The sequence below is a fragment of the Mytilus edulis genome, chromosome 13 (genome assembly GCF_963676685.1).
Source record: "Mytilus edulis chromosome 13, xbMytEdul2.2, whole genome shotgun sequence".
In the NCBI taxonomy this organism is placed as follows: Eukaryota; Metazoa; Mollusca; class Bivalvia; order Mytilida; family Mytilidae; genus Mytilus; species Mytilus edulis.
In genome coordinates, this window is record NC_092356.1 from 68627671 (window position 1) to 68648485 (window position 20815).

General features: G+C 31.3%; 2 protein-coding genes across 2 annotated transcripts; both read left to right on the forward strand.

The window, feature by feature from the left end:
- Nucleotides 1–368: 368 nt before the first annotated feature.
- On the forward strand, nt 369–1562 carry LOC139500505 (acetylcholine receptor subunit alpha-1-B-like). The gene has a single exon (XM_071289248.1). The coding sequence runs from the start codon at nt 369–371 to the stop codon at nt 1560–1562; it is 1194 nt and encodes a 397-aa protein (XP_071145349.1).
- A 17701-nt stretch (nt 1563–19263) lies between these two features.
- On the forward strand, nt 19264–20457 carry LOC139500506 (acetylcholine receptor subunit alpha-1-B-like). The gene has a single exon (XM_071289249.1). It carries the CDS (start codon nt 19264–19266, stop codon nt 20455–20457), a length of 1194 nt encoding a protein of 397 aa, XP_071145350.1.
- The last annotated feature ends 358 nt before the right edge of the window (nt 20458–20815 follow it).

Consider the following 20815-nt stretch of genomic DNA (forward strand, 5'->3'; position numbering starts at 1 on the left):
TTCTGACGTCCATTACTTGTTTACTAGTATAAGTCACATTTAAATATATTTGTTTTATTAATGTATTTGATACATTGAAATGCTGACGTATATCCGACTTTTCTTTCATTCGTTATAACCTTTCCTAAAAGTATTTCCTTATTACTTTAATTATTGTTTGTCAATCATTTAAGTATGATCTCTAATTTAAACAATATTAGTAAATTGCAAATGTAACAATAATTAGATGGGATTAAAACAAATTACAAGGTTATAAGGTTATAATCCAGGACAGTATATTTATCAGAACTTGTTAGGTGGATCCTGCTCATTACAAAGATTTTAATCTAAGTACTAGTTACTTATTTGTGCTTTACTAATTTGCTGACATGGATATTATTCCATCTATCAGATTTTTGTTTCTATGTTTCATATTGTTAAATGATGTTCAATGTCAGAGTAAATCAAATATAAAACAGTTATATAGTGATGTATTTTCAAATTACCAAAAATCAATTGTACCAAATTCTGATTTTTCTTCACCTCTAAATATTACTGTGAGTATATTTTTGATCACCATTACTCGATTTCAAGAGGTTGACCAGACACTTGATCTAGCAGCTGGATTAAGTGCGAGTTGGATAGACGAGGACTTATCTTGGAATCCGTCATCATATGGTAATGCACAAGACATAGTGGTACCTTTGACCGATGTTTGGACCCCAAAGTTTTTACTTGTTAACTCAGTTGCAACATATGAACCGTTGGGTGGAGACAACGCTAACTTTGCTACACTCGAAAACACTGGTGAGGTGGCTATATTTGTTGGCGACGTATTGTCATCTAAGTGTACAACAAATATATATAAGTTTCCGTTTGATTCTCAGACGTGTTATCTGAGATTCTTCGTGTTGAGTATGACATCGAAAACAGTAACATTGAATCCATCTTCTAATCCTGTTCAACTATCTTTTTTCACACCAAATTCGGACTGGTCATTACAGTCGTATAAAGGTGAAACGTCAATTTGGAATGGGTATTCTATATTTACCTTCACACTAACAGTACAACGTTCACCTTTATATTACACAGTATTAGTGTGTGTTCCTACTATATTGTTTGGATTACTCAATCCAATGGTGTTTCTACTTCCGGTAGAATCTGGAGAACGAATAGGACTTTCGATAACTATATTACTATCTTATGCAATATTTTTGTCCATGGTACAAACGGCTATACCAGCAACGTCCAATCCAATGAGTCTTCTCTTAATCATAATGATTGTTACTATATCATTAAGTGGAATCATTCTGGCTTTAACAATTTACATATCTTTGCTTTATCATAGAGATCTAAAGACTAAAATGAATTTTTTCTGGAGGTATATTGGAACAAGAAAAAATACATTAACAGACGTGCAGCCATTTACAAACGATTGTGAGGGAGAGAATATGAAATCGTGGACAGAGACAAGTCCATCTTGGAAGGATGTATGCGAAGGATTAGACAATATTGTGATGGTTATATCATATTGTATCTTATTCATTATCAACTTTGCATATTTTATAGCTGTATTGAGTTGATATCATTTCAATAAGGTAATGTCATAATGTTTCTTATTCATTATCAACTGTGAATATTTTATAGCTGTATTGAGTTGATATCATTTCAATAAGGTTATGTCATAATGTTTCTTATTCATTATCAAATGTGCATATTTTATAGCTGTATTGAGTTGATATCATTTCAATAAGGTTATGTCATAATGTAACTTATTCATTATCAACTGTGCATATTTTATAGCTGTATTGAGTTGATATCATTTCAATAAGGTTATGTCATAATGTTTCTTATTCATTATCAAATGTGCATATTTTATAGCTGTATTGAGTTGATATCATTTCAATAAGGTTATGTCATAATGTTTCTTATTCATTATCAAATGTGCATATTTTATAGCTGTATTGAGTTGATATCATTTCAATAAGGTTATGTCATAATGTAACTTATTCATTATCAACTGTGAATATTTTATAGCTGTATTGAGTTGATATCATTTCAATAAGGTTATGTCATAATGTTTCTTATTCATTATCAACTGTGCATATTTTATAGCTGTATTGAGTTGATATCATTTCAATAAGGTAATGTCATAATGTTTCTTATTCATTATCAACTGTGAATATTTTATAGCTGTATTGAGTTGATATCATTTCAATAAGGTTATGTCATAATGTTTCTTATTCATTATCAAATGTGCATATTTTATAGCTGTATTGAGTTGATATCATTTCAATAAGGTTATGTCATAATGTAACTTATTCATTATCAACTGTGCATATTTTATAGCTGTATTGAGTTGATATCATTTCAATAAGGTTATGTCATAATGTTTCTTATTCATAATCAAATGTGCATATTTTATAGCTGTATTGAGTTGATATCATTTCAATAAGGTTATGTCATAATGTAACTTATTCATTATCAACTGTGAATATTTTATAGCTGTATTGAGTTGATATCATTTCAATAAGGTTATGTCATAATGTTTCTTATTCATTATCAAATGTGCATATTTTATAGCTGTATTGATCAGGGATAGGGTAATTGAAAATATAATGGTTATTAAGTGTAATGCATTTTTTAATTACAAGTAATGGTAATTTAATAAATTACATTGAAAAGGGCATATAATGCTCAATTACTTTTGAATTACATTTGAATTACATGTACTTCTATAGTGTTAAAGATAAGGATGTGTGATTAATAATATAAATTGTAAAATTATATTTATTTGTCAAATATTGAAATCACATACTTCGTTTTTAATATATGAAGTCTGTAATTTATTCTGAAGTTTTTATATTATTTATTTGACCTACAGATTGTTTTTTAATAGTCTTATAATTTTTAAAAAAATGTGAGAATCATATATTAAGGTTGTTCAGTTTTCAAGAAAGAGACCTTTTAACTAAATAGATTGATAAGTAATTAATCACCTTTTAAAACAAACCAAAAAAATGTGTCACTGTAAAAAATCTTTATTTATAGACAGTTTATTTAGAATTTAAAATCACTGCACACAATCATCATATCATTTTGTTAAATTAGTATACACAAAAGGAATATAGAAATAAAAATTAACAGATGTAAAAACAAACAGCAATTAATCAGATTAAAATACCCAGGGGCAATGCCACTATTACATGTATTTTATCTAGTTAGCAAAAATATTGCTAATATTTAGACATAATATACATTGTTTGTACTAAAAAAAAAATTGACAAGCACATTTATAAATATTTTTAAAAAGTAAAAAAAAAATATTTTTAATTTATTTATATTATGTTTACTTTAAATGTCTTCATTTTTGAGATGTCAAAATACCCCTTGATCACTGTGTATCATCGCCACCGGAAATTGGGTACTTACGAAGCGGAGAGAAATAGAAAAAAAGTAAACAAGTTAAGAATTCATTCAATTTAAAGCATTTCCACTCATTTGATGAGGGTGCCGCTTAAGAAATGATTTTCTGATATATAATTCTTTAAATTATTAGGCCGATAAGTACAAAATTACTTCAAGATTTTGTGTAATACTCCAATACTTGCCACTTAGTACCGGAAAATTTCGAGGTCGATCGTCCTCTGTCGCCCCATTCTCAAGATATTGAACTGTTTTTCATTATTTTTCCAGACACGTTTTTAAATTATTATAGTGTGGCATCATATTTACTGAAATTTGTTGTCAAAAAGATGTGTTTTAAAGAATATTGACCATAGAAAATAAATTCTAGGGTACGGCAACTTGCTCGTGTTGACAAATTTACTGTATGGCAACTTGTTTTCAACTGTATGGCAACTTGCTAATTTTAGAATAGTTATTTACCGTCCTTTCAAAGCAAATAAAGTATTAAGTTCAAATATCTAAGGTGGGGGTGGGGGAGTACCCTTTTATGTTAAACGGTTTTTGTCCTTTTCAAGGTTTTAATTTGTTAAAAACTTTTATTTGACTGATAAATTTTAAAAACTGTTAACTGTTTTCGACCCACTGTCTGTAATCTGTTTTGTTAAAATTTGTAATGTTGTTAACTGTTTATTTGAAATTGAGATTCCTGTTATCTGTTATTTAATATTTAAAGTGTTCACTGTGTTTGACATTATTTTCTCTGGTATCTGATCTTAACTGTTATTTATAAGAATCACATCAAAATTTGCTGTCCATCTCTTTCTTTACATTGCTTCCGCAAAGGAGTGACATATTCAGCATATATGTAACTGTACATGTCTTTAAAAAATCTTTGAGTATAGTAAATCCTTGATAAAATTGAGAATGAAAATGAGGAAATGTCAAAGAAACAGAAGCCCGACCAAATAGAAGAAACATCCCAACGCAACGAGAATATTATGCACTAGGGTGGGTGTCAATTCACAGATAGGAAAAAAAACTTGGAATTGACACTCATAATTTTCAAACACCCTCTTTCCCTTCCTTCCTAATAAATAAGGCTTACTATTTGAGTTATGCATGTGTATATTTATGGAAAGAGAATCGTCCATAGATTTGATTTCCAATAGTTATAATGGTGAAATATATTTTTTTTGTGTAACCATGGCAACAAACAGCATTTGTTTGATACCAAATATTGCAAAATAGGGGGTTGAACATGTCACAAATATCTAAAAAATTTCGTCCAAAGGAAAATTTCAATTTTCAATCAATAAGAGTGATACCTTTCCTGAAACCATAGACATATATCTATCAAAAGGTAAAAAAAATCATATGCATTTCTGCTGTTTTTTCCATAAAATTGAATTGAAAAGATCGAGCGTCAAATCTTTGTTGAAAAACAATACAAAATTTCTAAATCTATGGCGGTACGGATAGGAACGTATGGACGTTCAAACTGAAAAATGGCTTATAAAACATGCTAAAAACAATCTAAATATTCATATAAACCCACTAGGAAGAGGACTTGGTTCTCAAATTGATGTCAAATTTGCTAGTCTAAGACTTCAGAAATGTAAAGATGGACCAAGGCTTTTTTATATCAGCTCAGATAGTTATCAAAGGTACCAGGATTATAATTTAGTACGCCAGACGCGCGTTTCGTCTACATAAGACTCATCAGCGACGCTCATATCAAAATATTCATAAAGCCAAACAAGTACAGAGTTGAAGAGCATTGAGAATACAAAATTCCAAAAAGTTGTGCCAAATACGGCTAAGGTAATCTATGCCTGGGATTATAAAATCCTTAGTTTTTCGAAAAATTCAAAGTTTTGTAAACAGAAAATTTATAAAAATAACCACATTGTTGATATTCATGTCAGCACCGAAGTGTTGACTACTGGGCTGGTGATACCCTCGGGGACGAAACGTCCACCAGCAGTGGCATCGACCCAGTGGTGTAAATAGTTATCAAAGGTACCAGGATTATAATTTAGTACGCCAGACGCGCGTTTCGTCTACATAAGACTCATCAGTGACGCTCATATCAAAATATTTATAAAGCCAAACAAGTACAAAGTTGAAGAGCATTGAGAATCCAAAATTTCAAAAAGTTGTGCCAAATACGGCTAAGGTAATCTATGCCTGGGATGAGAAAATCCTTAGTTTTTCGAAAAATTCAAAGTTTTGTAAACAGGAAATTTATAAAAATGACCACATTGTTGATATTTATGTCAGTACCGAAATGTTGACTACTGGGCTGGTGATACCCTCGGGGACGAAACGTCCACCAGCAGTGGCATCGACCCAGTGGTGTAAATAGTTATCAAAGGTACCAGAGTTCTTACTTGGGACTTGGAGATGAAAGAGCGCTTCAATTTGTGACACCTTACATGTTACTTTCTGATTTATACACTGGTTTTGATGATTTCAAATAAAAATCAGTAAACCTTCGTAATTCCTTTTAATAAAATCATGTAAGCAATGAGTCGTACGAATACCCTGACTGAGATGTAACCATAATTTATAAGAAAAGAAAAAAATAATGTTCGCACCCTATAGTATTCACTCATTCTATCTGTTTGTTACACTTTCCTACGTCATGACGATAACCCAAGTTTGCTACGACTGATTGACCTAAAATATTTACTCAACAATATACATAACCAGAAGAAGCCTCCCTTTTGCTGTTTGAAGCATTTTCGATTATTCATGACATAGTCCCTTTTCTTGGAGTCAATCACTCCGTCTCCTTTTCCATCCGTTCAATTGTCTGTCCATGTGTCAATAAAAAAATATGGTACTTGCGTGTGTCTTCTGAAAATTAGTCAGCTTGCGACTTTGTACAGTGGTTTTCAAACTTTTGAATACATTGAAGATATACACTTCCCCTTTTCATTGCTTTTGGGTTCGTTTGGAAAAAAGGGTAAATTAAAGTTGCTGTTAACTCTTATCAGCATTAAAAAACTGTTTTTGACAAAATCGAGGTGTTGTTAACATGTTAACGGACCCCCTCCCCCCATTAGATAAAATGCATTAGATAGAAATACCATTTGCTTGACAGCATTTAAGATGTATGCAAATTATATATTTTCAAAACGAAACTGACAAGAAAATTAATTCGAAATGCAATTCACGATTTGTTTCTCCTTACTTTCGATGAAAACAAAGTATTTTCTTAATTTTGTCTGTCCGAATTCTCGATCCTGTGGTTCGGTGGTTGTCGTTTCTTCATCTCTATCTTATTTGTTGTTTTCATAAATTGTTTTGTTACACTGTATATAAGTAAGGCCGTTAGTTTTCTTGTTGAGTCCTTCCACATTTTTCTGTCGGTGCTTTTTATAGCCGACTATAAGGTACGAGTTTTCGTTGTTGAAGGCCGAACAATAGCATATAATTGCTTGCATACACTCTATTTTATCCTGATGGATAGTTATCTTATTTGCTATCATACCACATCTCCACTGTTTTTATCTAAAAAAAGCTAGCAGCAATAAAAGATGAATGGACGGTTTAATTAATGAACTCACAATTTCAACCTAACAACAAACAAGACAACAGTCGTTAGTTGTATAACGATATATAAATGTATTTAGGATAATATGGTTGAAAAAAAAACTTTTTGTACAAAATCGAAAAGCGGTACGCAACGAGGCCTTCTGAACTGAATTAACGGCATATATTTAATAATATTTGATAAGTAAGACATATTGTTTGAAGGCCGAACAATAGCATATAATTGCTTGCATACACTCTATTTTATCCTGATGGATAGTTATCTTATTTGCTATCATACCACATCTCCACTGTTTTTATCTAAAAAAAGCTAGCAGCAATAAAAGATGAATGGACGGTTTAATTAATGAACTCACAATTTCAACCTAACAACAAACAAGACAACAGTCGTTAGTTGTATAACGATATATAAATGTATTTAGGATAATATGGTTGAAAAAAAAACTTTTTGTACAAAATCGAAAAGCGGTACGCAACGAGGCCTTCTGAACTGAATTAACGGCATATATTTAATAATATTTGATAAGTAAGACATATTGTATATTTGTAAGCATGTAAAGCTTTGATACCAACAAAATATCGTCACTTGATATTATCTCAACAGTGATTAATTTCCTCTTAAAATTATAATATATTGCAAGACGCCGTACAGACAAAAGTTGTTATTTTGCAATTCGCCGTACAACGTCCTGCAATTCGCCGTACAACAAACAACCAATGTTTTTGTCCATATTCTTAAAAAAAACATCTTTTTGACAACATATTTCAGTAAATATGATGCCACACTATAATAATCTAAAAACGTGTCTGGAAAAATAATGAAAAACAGTTCAATATCTTGAGAATGGGGCGATAGAGGACGATCGACCTCGAAATTTTCCGGTACTAAGTGGCAAGTTTTGGAGTATTACACAAAATCTTGTATTAATTTTGTACTTATCGGCCTAATAATTTAAAGAATTATATATCAGAAAATCATTTCTTAAGCGGCACCCTCATCAAAAGAGTGGAAATGCTTTAAATTGAATGAATTCTTAACTTGTTTACTTTTTTTCTATTTCTCTCCGCTTCGTTAGTACCCAATTTCCGGTGGCGATGATACACAGTGATGATGTATTGGCAAGTTAATGGGAACTAATAGCCTCTCCTATCAATATGCATGATGATCTTCTGATCACTGAACTTCTATGTTCTGATTAAGCAATATCTGCCATATGAGCTCCTGCCGAAAGACTATTTAGAATTGCTGTCAAAGTGTTCAGACCAGAGAGATTCAGACTAAATGACATAACATTAAAATAACTAATGATTATCAAATGCAATGTTTAAACTATGCTTACATGAATATTTTACACATGCATTATATATACATGTATAATATTGTTAAAAAACATCATGATGAAATGTAATGTGTAATTTAATTAATTACTTTAGTAAAGTAATTGTAATTTAATTAATTACATTTCCAAAACTGTGTAATGTGTAATTAGTGTAATTGATAATTTTTGCAATGTAATGTGTAATTTAATTAATTCATTCCAATGTAATTGATCCCAAGTCTGGTATTGAGGTGATATCAATTCAATAAGGTTTTGTTCTTTTGTGTCTTTATGATTTATTGTCATTAACCGTGCATATTTCATAAATAAATCATTGTGATATAATTTCAATAATTATTTCCTTTAGTTCGTGTTTTTTCTCTTGAGTGTTCTCTTTCATACCCCTCCAGAAACTTGTAGTGTCATAGACATATACTGTGATAATGAGTTAACCACTCTCCCCGATTTTTTTTTTTTTAAAGTTTCCCCTTTTGTCGTAAATAATAGTTAAGTGTTGTTTAAAGCCTACAATGACTTGTCCCCATTTACCTACGAACTATTCCACTTTTCTTTTCACCGAAATATATCCAGATATATTGTCTTTGAATCAACCATTGGACTATAAGTCACATTTAAAGCTTAATAACAAAACTAAAATATAATGAAATAAAGTAGAACTCGAATTTAACACACACGGTCATCTCAGCGAGCATCTCAGTACTAGAATCTATGACAATCGAGTCAATTTTAATTTTAAAATTATCAATTCCCCTCACCTTAATAGCAATATACCCACTTCACCTGCATAAGGGATATACATTTCCAAACTTATTCGGTATTCAAGAGCATGCAGCAACTACTAAAACTTAGTAAAACGTCACCAGTGTCTGACCAGAAAGTTGGTGAACTAGGGGTGTGTCAAAAACGTCTCGTCCTCTTTCTGATAAAAAAAACCGGGTCATCGGAAGATAATAAGACGTTGTTGATAAATATTCTGTATCAACTTCACAAATAATACATGATGGTCCTATAGTTTAGATTCTGGGTAGTGTACTGAAGTTGTTTATCATATTTACAACATGTTATAGTATTATTTTATCTGTCTTTATAAATATTACTTTGACTGTTTTGTCTGTTATTTTGGTGGTATCCATCTGGCGTGACTCTGTACTTATACATCCCGTCATTTTGTTATTGTTCTTTGATAATTTCTGTACCTTTTACTTTTGGCTAATTTGCTTTGTCTGTGTGCCATTTTTTGTTTCTTTCTTGCATGTGACGTGGCTCTGTACTTTTTTATATATCTGTTTTTCAATATAGTGATTGCAATAATAACCAGTGTTGTCAAATCGTACACTTTTGCCTAACCGGTTACTCGCATAATAGTTCGACCGATTAACCGGTTAACCGGTAGTTTAAGTAACTGTTTGAAGGCCTTATCAATAGAACCCTACACATCGATATAAGAAGATGTGGTATGAGTGTCAATGTGACTTCATCTATCCAAGTCATTCATTTACGTTTTTATATACGATGAATTGAAGTTTGGTCTTTGGTATTATAAGGCTTGTCTGTGAAGATTCCTGTCGAAGTTTGACTTTAAATAATCTAATACATCGTGTCAACTATGGCGTTTGTACTAACTTCAAATTGAAAAAAAAACAACAAAAAAACGTCTTGATCTCGTAGAATTGAATATGTCTGAAACAGATGATTCTTCCATTTTGTCTTGTTGTCTCCGAAAATAATGTGATGTGTTTCAATTAAGATGGATTAATCCTGATATTCCTACCATCAAGTATACATTGATTACATTCACGTTGGTTTGCTTTTTACAGGTTTTGAGTTAGCATTTAGTTGGAAGTATGACAAAGACTTGCACGACGGAGATTGCACATTCAGATGTAGGTCTACCTAATATGAGATCAAAAATGAAATAATGAAGTAAATCATAAAAGTTAATCGTATGACTGATTAACAATTACTGTTAAAAAAACATAAAACTAATTATGCTTCCTTAAGATCTTGCCCCGAGATTTAGTTTAAACATATTTTATTTGCATAAGTAGCAAAAGGGATTGGACACAAGTTATAACAACATTAGAGACGTCCTCTCCCAATATAAATATAAACACAAAGTACATTAGATAATGGCGAAATAAAGAAAAAAAAACATAACAGTAATGCATGTAATACATACTTCAAACAAAAATTAGAAATAAAAAGAAAAAAAATACAATATAATAAGGAATAATAATGAAACAACTGGACTGGAGTGAAAGGTTGTAAAGTAGAAATTTAGAACGTTAATTGATTGTTTTAAATCTTTGTGTTATTCTGATATAAGATTGTACGGACTCAGAAATGTCTTTGTTTTGCTGAAAAGAAAGGTCACCGTCACCAGCTAACAGAAGCTCAATGGATATAGCATAACGTTCTAATTTAGAAAACAGTATTTCTCTTGCTTCGTTGTGAAAAGCGCACTCTAAAAAATAGTGTATACTATCCTCAACAGGGTGGCCACAGCTGCATGCCGGATTTGCTTTGATATTAACACGATGTAAATCTGAATGTAAAGAACTGCACATATTTCTCAAACGTGTATGAATGATATTAAGTTTTCTATCCCCACAACTAAAATAGGAAGGTGGCTGTATCAATTTGGACTTCATCTTTCGTTTAAAAATATTTATATTTTTGGATGTACGTATGTCGGGGGTAAGTCTATTCGATTCAATAGTAGTGGATGGGAAATAGGATTTTCTAGTTATGTCTAGTCTATAACCGGGTACTACATAATTATTACTGTTTCGCAAATCGTAGTTAGATACTTGACCAACAAGCGGGGGCATTAAATCACAGAGATAATCAGGGGCAGTCCCATTATGTAAAGAATAAAACATATTGAGCTTTCTGGATTTTCTTCTGTCCACAAGCAATTGCCAGCCAGTTTCAAAATATATGGCTTCCCGACTAGCAAACACGGGCAACCCAGTTACTAACCTCCCTGCTTCTAACTGAACATGTTCTAAATTGTCGGCTTCTTGTTGAGTACAACCATCCCATAACTCACATGCATATTCCATAACGGGTCTTATAAAAGTTAAGTATATACGAGCAAGATAATTTCTATTCAATACATATTTCAATTTTTTAAGAACATTTAATCTAGTGCTTGCACACTTTAAAATATTTTCTATATGTGTATGGAATTTACCATTGGAATCAAAAGTAATCCCTAAGTGTTTATGACAGGAGACACATTCTACTAATTGGTTTTGAAATTCTATTTCAATATCATCTGGGGAAGTATGGCAGGAGAATATCATAGCCTTTGTCTTATTAGGGTTAAAATTAATAAGCCAATCTTAAGACCATACTGAAATTTGTTCTAAATCGCTGTTTAAGACTTCCTCTATAGTGTAAGGGTTATTGCTGGAATAAGAAAGAGATGTATCATCAGCAAACAATCGAGTTAGACTTGTCAAATTATCAGCTATGTCATTTACATAAATAAGAAATAGTAGGGGACCTAATACGGAGCCTTGCGGAACTCCTTTATTAGTATTATCAAAAGGCGAATAGGCATTTGAAACAAAAACGCTTTGTTTTCTATTTGAAATATAACTTTCAAACCATTTATATAGATTTCCATCAATACCATACGCTTTAAGTTTTATTAAGAGGCCACTATGCCATACCCTATCAAAAGCTTTCGAGATATCACATAATATAAGAGATGTTATACAGCGATCATCAAGTGACATGCATATCCTATAGTAAATTTCTATTAGCTGGTGAACGGTAGAATGACCTGGAATAAAACCTGATTGAAAGGAGTAGGTCCAGTAAGACCCCTTTTCGGCCCCAAAAATTAGCAGTTTTACAAAATTGTTAAAATGTAAATTTTTAGTTATTTTTTACACAGAAGAATGATTCTGCTACATAAATATGGGCTGTTTTTCACAATACAATGCACATATATCGGATACTTGCACCATTTAGTCATGCTAAATTACTGAAATCTTCACAATTCTAGCATTTTAGTTAAATTTTAGACGGTTTTCGTGTAAAACGAAAGTGGCCGCATTCCTGTTCATCCTTCATATTGAAATGTAAGTTGTATTTTATGATAATACATAACATATATAAAGGTTGAGGGTGAACACGGATGCGGCCACTTTCATTTTTGACAAAAACCATCTGAAAAGTGACATTTTTCGGCATATTTGGTAGATTTTTCATATTTGAGCTTGAATCGGAACGTTTTAAATGACTAAATCAATTAAAATCTTTCACATAAACTAATTGATTCAAATGAAATAGACACTTAAGTGTTTAAAAAGTGGTCAAAATCTTTCATCAGATGAACTTGAAATTTGAGGCCAAAATCGGTCCTTACCGGACCTACTCCTTTGTATAATAAATTGTTTGCTATTAAGTGATTAAATACATTTTTAAACACAATTCTTTCAAAAACTTTACCCACTGCTGATAATAATGAGATTGGTCTATAATTGGAAATCAGTGATTTGTCTCCGGTTTTGAATAACGGCATGACAATAGCTGTTTTCCATTGACTAGGAAACTCTGCCTTTTCAAATGACAAATTAAATAACAATGATAAGGGTACACTGACAGTATAACTTGTCCTTTTTAACATTTGATGACTAATTGAGTCATTACCTGATGCTTTTCCCAATTTTAAAGTCTGCAAAATATCAATGACTTGATTTGAGTTTATATAGAAAATATCAATTTTAGAATTTGACCTAGTCAGAAATTCTGGAGATCTATCATTATTTTCATTTATAGTAGATATGGAACAAAAATACTTATTCAAAAGACATGCTTTATCGTAATTTTCAGTGACTAATTCGTCATTTTCATTTTTAAGTTGAGTGATATGAGTAGAATTACCCGATGTCTTAACTAATTTTTTCATTAATGACCAATACGATTTAGAATTACCAGATGCAAACTCGTCCAACAAACTATTTGCCTTTAAGTAAAATTGATCTTTTGTGTATCGTTTTAAATTATTCACATGATTTCTTTGCTTTTTATACTTATTCAGATCTGGAATACTATTGGACCTACGAGCTTGTTTGTGTAGTCTATCACGTTTACGTATTTCTCTTCGTAGGTCAGAATTAAACCATATTTTATCATTTGGTCGTATTGTTACTTCTTTTTGAGGAATACAGTCATTAATATATTCAAGAAATTTATTTGTAAAATTTTTACAATTTTGATCCATACTATTTTCAGCATTAATTATTGATTCCCAATCAAAAGTAGCAATGAGCTCGTTACATTTGTCGAAATCGGCATTTCGATAGTCCCAAATCATTCTTTTATAAGTAGTATTATTTTGTAACCTACCAAGATTATTCAAGAATATAATAGTTCCGTCATGATCACTATACGTACGATCTATTTGTATTACATGGGAATCGTAGACATCACATGAATCTGATACCAAAATAGGATCTAACAAGGACTGGCGTGTAGCACAAAATCTGGTTGGTTCGTTTATAACATTTTTAAGGCCATTTAATCTCATAATGTCAAATATTTTATGTGAATGGTCAGTAAGAAAATCTACATTTACATCACCCGTTATTACAACATTTGGAGTATAGCTCATTGCGTTTTCGATAGATTCATGAAATTTATCCCAAAAAGTATTGTTATTTGAAGGTTGTCGATATACAACACAAAGGAGTAATTTGTTAGAAGGGAAGGTAATTTCAAGCCATAATGCTTCATTATCAAAATCCAAATCAGGTCTCGGTTTGGCTTGAATAAATTTACTAATATAAATTATAATTCCTCCTCCTGAGCTATTGCGGTCTTTTCTATAAGGATCTCTATTATAACCCTCAATAAGAATATCTTCATTTTTTATATTTTCGTCAAGATGCGTTTCCGTTAAACAAATCACATCAGCTTCATTACTAATGTTTTCAACATAGTCTACTTTATTAGGCATACTTCTAATATTAAGGTGAAAAATTGAGAAAAAAAACACCTAAAGGACCAGGATTAACTTCTACATCATTACTTAGCATTATCAATAATAATATGACAAAAGTTAACATTGGTTTCAATAGAAACAAATCAAGATATATAGAATAGCATACCGACATCAAACATTTGCATTTCATAATAAGCAAGAACAGTTCAAATAAATAAGTGTGTCTTTTTCTTAAATACATCATTTTCCTACAGAATACTGAATTAAGTTTACAGTAGAATTGACCTATCGACGATCGATAAGCTTGAATATCATTACCCATTGTCAAAAACAAACATAGTTATACAAGAATTCGACAGGTCTAACAATACAATAACTACATCTAAACAATATTTCGTCACTCCAGTCAAAAACATAACAAAACATATGTACAATAGTTTAGATTGTGGGAATAAATGTACAGGCTGTGGATGAAAAAATATTTGTTGAGTAAACTTTGATAAAAAATAGAGAAAGCAAATAAATGCATGATACATCTGATTATTTTTTCCAAATGTAATGAAAAAGAAAGGAAAAAAAATCAAAAAACAACACATTGTTGTACGATTTTACATAGCGCGAAGAAAAATAAATATAAAGAAATACTACATACTAAATACTTTAATTCTTATAAATGAAGAGAATAAGAAAAATTTGGTGTAACTTTTAATTTTGAATTAAATTTTCGTAATTGTTCCTTGCAACTCAACATTGTTATTCGAGTGAACCTTTTTTTGAGGTCACATACCTTACACGCTTGAACAGTTTTGGTAAATAAACAATTACACGTGGCAAGAATTTTTGATTAATAGTTCAGGAATTTGTTCATTTAATTCTTTACAGGTAAGTTTATTTATTTATTATCATTGTTTACAAATAGAAATAATACTTTACCTTGATCTTGTTTGTCTTTATATTGTGTATTTGCGTACAACTAAATGTCAATAAGATGATAATAATATGTTATTTCAGAACTAATTCAGATAAGAAACAATGGTAACAGCTAGTCGTTCTAGTTTTCATATTTGTTACAAGTTATTCAGTCTTAAGATCTTCAACATCTTGAAAGGATTTTATTAGAATTTTGTCCGAGCCGGAATTTTTCTTTGTGAATACTCTACCATCAAAGGTCCAAAACGAGTGAATCTTTTTGTTTTTTTTAAGTTGATTTAGCCTTTTGATGAGTTCCTGTCTGTCTCTAGTTAGATCTTCTGTAATAAATATTTGAGCCGAATTGTTCTTGAGTTTCTTTTTGGACATATAGATGGAGTTTTTAATTTTCCAATTTCGGAACCTACAAATGAGTTGCGCTTTCCCACCTTCAATTTTACCAATGATGTGAGACCTGTTAATGTCATTGACACATAGAGGTGGTGACATGCCCAGTTTTAGGTTGGCAATATCAACTATTATATTATCTGTTTTTTGGAGGTCTTCTTTACTCAAGGGAACGTTATGAAATCTGAGCGATGTTCTGCGACCGTATTGTTCAAGTTCTTCAATATCGGCATTTAGAGTAGCCACTTCCTCCTTTAGACCCTTGTTGTCAGCCATACTGGTAAAAATTGCATTGCCCAAATTTCTAAATTTCTCATATCTTTCACTAGCATCGGAAAGTGCTTTGTCAACATGTTGTTGTAGTTGAGTATTTTCAGTTTCTAACGATGTAATTTTTAGTTGTTGTTGATTAATAATGGCATTTAGTGGTTTAATAGCGTCTTGAATGGCTTCAGTAATAGCTGATTTTAAAGATGTTTTTAGTTCTGAAATAAGTTCTGTTTTTATTTCACTGATAATAGATTGAAATACATCAGGTTTCAATAAAGTTGTTTGTACAAGTTTTGCCATATTAAAGCTTTCACCATGAGTTTTGAAGGTAACTGGACTCGATGGGGGACCACTCGACTGTACTTTAGATTGGCGTTGAACAGATAAAGATCTTTGACGGGTTGGTGGGGGTTTCATTTGGTCTTCTGATGATGAAGATAATTGACGTTTCCTGGAGGAACTTCTCCCTCTGTTACTACCATCAAGAAGACTTGTAGACTCAGGAGTTTGACTTTTTAATTCACTTGTGGCGGACATTTTGTTTGTTTATAACTGGGGTTGAACCAACAAATCGTATATTTTACCAGCATTTAACGCATATAGTGACATAACAATGAAAGTCTGACTAGTACCATATATTCGGAATACATTCTTGCAAATTTCGTTACCAAAACACACATAAAAATATCACATTTCGTACAAAATGTTTGTTAGTACTTTTCACATCCTACTAGTTGCCGCCATTATCATTCCATTGGTCTTATCATTCCATTCAAAAATGAAATAATGAAGTAAATCATAAAAGTTAATCGTATGACTGATTAACAATTACTGTTAAAAAAACATAAAACTAATTATGCTTCCTTAAGATCTCTCCCCGAGATGAGAGACAAGTTTTAATTAATTTTATATTTTTGGATTAACAATACCAATCAATATACTAAACAATTGATCCGTCAAATTAATTACCACGACGACAATTTTTAAAGAAAACACAACTATTTAAAATGATTTCAATACATATCTTTATCAAATCTGTCAAAATTGAAAAAAACAACGCTTAACCAGTTAGCGTTTTCGGTATTCGGTCGTTCGAACGGTTAACCGGTTAACTGGTTAACCGTTGACAACACTAATAATAACACAACGTTGACTGCTGTACCTCTATTTTTGACATTTATACCTATTATGTCCTTTTTTTTTAAAACATCGTTGTAACTATAATAAAATTTTGTACGACTACCATACAAGTGAGAGGTTTAGCTAGCTATAAAACAAGGGTTAATCCAGCATTTCCTACAGTAAACCAGATGCTCTGCAGGGCGCAGCTTTATACGACCGCAGAGGTCGAACTCTGAACAGTTGGACCAAGTATGGACAAAACATTCAAGCTGGATACAGCTCTGAAATGGATTGTGATTAAATAGTTGACACAGCATACGTTTCTGACACAGAACAAATGTGGTCTTTTAAACATACATTTTTTTGGGGGGCTTTTGAGCAATTGACTATGCTGTTGAATATTAATCCTCTCAAAAAAAAAATATCTGAAGAAATTTTCTTTTTAATTTCTGAAATCTGAAAGAAGAAAAATTGACCCCCACCCCAAGCTTTTTTTCACCTCCCCCTTTCCCTTATTCCAAAAATGATCTCAATTCAAATTTCTAATGGAGTTTGCAACAATAACTACTCATTTAAATACATCATTAAATATTAAAATATAAAATGTCATACAGTCATGGTTAAAATTAATATCAATTAATAGTAACTTCTAAACTTCTTCACCTTGGTATATGTGCATATTAAACAAAGGACACAGATGGATTCATGACAAACTAATGTTTTGGTGATGGTGATGTGTTTGAAGATCTTACTTTACTGAACATTATTGCTACTTACAATTTTCTCTATCTATATAGACTTGGCCCTTTAGATACAGAGGAAAATATCTTGTAAAAATTTACAAAAATTTACCAAATTAATGACAATTGTTAAAAATTGACTATAAAGGGCAATAACTCCTTCAGAGGTCAACTGACCTTTGTGGTCATGTTGACTTATTATTAGATTTTACTTTGTTGAACATTATTGCTGTTTACAGTTTATCTCTATCTATAATCGTATTCAAGATAATAACTAAAAACCGCAAAATTTCTTTAAAAATTACCAATAGGGGGCGGCAACCCAACAACCGATGTCCTATTCATCTGAAAATTTCAGGGCAGATAGATATTGACTTGATAAACAATTTTACCCCATGTCAGATTTGCTATAAATGCTTTGGTTTTAGAGTTATAAGCCAAAATCTACATTTTACCCCTATGTTCTTTTTTAGCCATGGCGGCCATATTGGTTGGTCGGCCGGGTCACCGGGCACATTTTTAATCTAGATACCCCAATGATGATTGTGCCCACGTTTGGTTAAATTTTGCCCTGTAGTTTCAGAGTAGAAGATTTTTGTAAAATTTAACGACGACGGACGACGACGACGGACGTAAAGTGATGAGAAAAGCTCATTTTCAGATTCATTTGAAAATTTCAGGGCAGATAGATCTTGACTTGATAAACAATTTAAACCCTGATGGCTATATGGTAATAAGATGTATCACACCATTTCAACTGCCCTCATAAGAAGAATTAAAATCTAAATTCTAAATCAGTTATCGGTTGTGCTCATACCACCATGTCCGTTATACTACTTCGTCCGTTATTAATAATAATTGAGACAAGAGCATATATTTGGCTAGAGTAAGATCTGTAATTGGTTGGACTCATTTAACACTAAAAATGCGTATACGTAACAAATACCAACAAACTGGACATCGTTTACGGAAAGCAGTACTAATCATTACATTAATTTGTGTACTACCGTTGTTCATGAATGAACCCAGTAAGGTTTCAGACAAGGTCATTCGTGTCAAACAGCGCTAACTAAACTAATTGATGAATGGTTAAAATATTTAAACGAAGGAGAAATAGTTTGTACAGTGTTTTTATATTTCAGTAAGGCTTTTGACCTTATAAACCATGCCATACCGTAATATCAAAGTTATAATTTTATCATATCGGAGAACATATGATACATTGTTTACTGGTATAAGTCACATTTTAATATGTTTGTTTTATTAATGTATTTGATACTTTGAAATGCAGACGTATATCCGACTTTTCTTTTCATTCGTTATAACATTTCGTTAATGTATTTCCTTATTATTTTAATAATGTGTGTTAATCATTTAAATATGATCTCTAATTTAAACAATATTAGTAAATTATGTAACAATAATTAGATGGGATTAAAACAAATTAAAAGGTTATAAGGTTATAATAAAGGACAGTATATTTATCAGAACTTGTTAGGTGGATCCTTCTCATTACAAAGATTTTAATCTAAGTACTAGCTACTTATTTGTGCTTTACTAATTTACTGACATGGATATTATTCCATCTATCAGATTTTTGTTTCTATGTTTCATATTGTTATATGACGTTCAATGTCAGAGTAAATCAAATATAAAACAGTTATATAGTGATGTATTTTCAAATTACCAAAAATCAATTGTACCAAATTCTGATTTTTCTTCACCACTAAATATTACTGTGAGAATATTTTTGATCACCATAACTCGATTTCAAGAGGTTGACCAGACACTTGATCTAGCAGCTGGATTAAGTGCGAGTTGGATAGACGAGGACTTATCTTGGAATCCGTCATCATATGGTAATGCACAAGACATAGTGGTACCTTTGACCGATGTTTGGACCCCAAAGTTTTTACTTGTAAACTCAGTTGCAACATATGAACCGTTGGGTGGAGACAACGCTAACTTTGCTACACTCGAAAACACTGGTGAGGTGGCTATATTTGTTAGCGACGTATTGTCATCTAAGTGTACAACAAATATATATAAGTTTCCGTTTGATTCTCAGACGTGTTATCTGAGATTCTTCGTATTGAGTATGAGTTCGAAAACAGTAACATTGAATCCAGCTTCTAATCCTGTTCAACTATCTTTTTTCACACCAAATTCGGACTGGTCATTACAGTCATATAAAGGTGAAACGTCAATTTGGAATGGGTATTCTATATTTACCTTCACACTAACATTACAACGTTCACCTTTATATTACACAGTATTAGTGTGTGTTCCTACTATATTGTTTGGATTACTCAATCCAATGGTGTTTCTACTTCCGGTAGAATCTGGAGAACGAATAGGACTTTCAATAACTATATTACTATCTTATGCAATATTTTTGTCCATGGTACAAACGGCTATACCAGCAACGTCCAATCCAATGAGTCTTCTCTTAATCATAATGGTTGTTACTATATCATTAAGTGGAATCATTCTGGCTTTTACAATTTACATATCTTTGCTTTATCATAGAGATCTAAAGACTAAAATGAATTTTTTCTGGAGGTATATTGGAACAAGAAAAAATACATTAACAGACGTGCAGCCATTTACAAACGATTGTGAGGGAGAGAATATGAAATCGTGGACAGAGACAAGTCCATCTTGGAAGGATGTATGCGAAGGATTAGACAATATTGTGATGGTTATATCATATTGTATCTTATTCATTATCAACTTTGCATATTTTATAGCTGTATTGAGTTGATATCATTTCAATAAGGTTATGTCATAATGTTTCTTATTCATTATCAACTGTGAATATTTTATAGCTGTATTGAGTTGATATCATTTCAATAAGGTTATGTCATAATGTTTCTTATTCATTATCAAATGTGCATATTTTATAGCTGTATTGAGTTGATATCATTTCAATAAGGTTATGTCATAATGTAACTTATTCATTATCAACTGTGCATATTTTATAGCTGTATTGAGTTGATATCATTTCAATAAGGTTATGTCATAATGTGTCTTATTCATTATCAAATGTGTATATTTTATAGCTGTATTGATGTGATATCATTTCAATAAGGTTATGTCATAATGTGTCTTATTCATTTTTA

Excerpts from the sequence above, each read along its gene's own strand:
- LOC139500505 (XM_071289248.1), top strand. The coding sequence starts at position 369 with ATGGATATTATTCCATCTATCAGATTTTTGTTTCTATGTTTCATATTG.
- LOC139500506 (XM_071289249.1), top strand. The coding sequence starts at position 19,264 with ATGGATATTATTCCATCTATCAGATTTTTGTTTCTATGTTTCATATTG.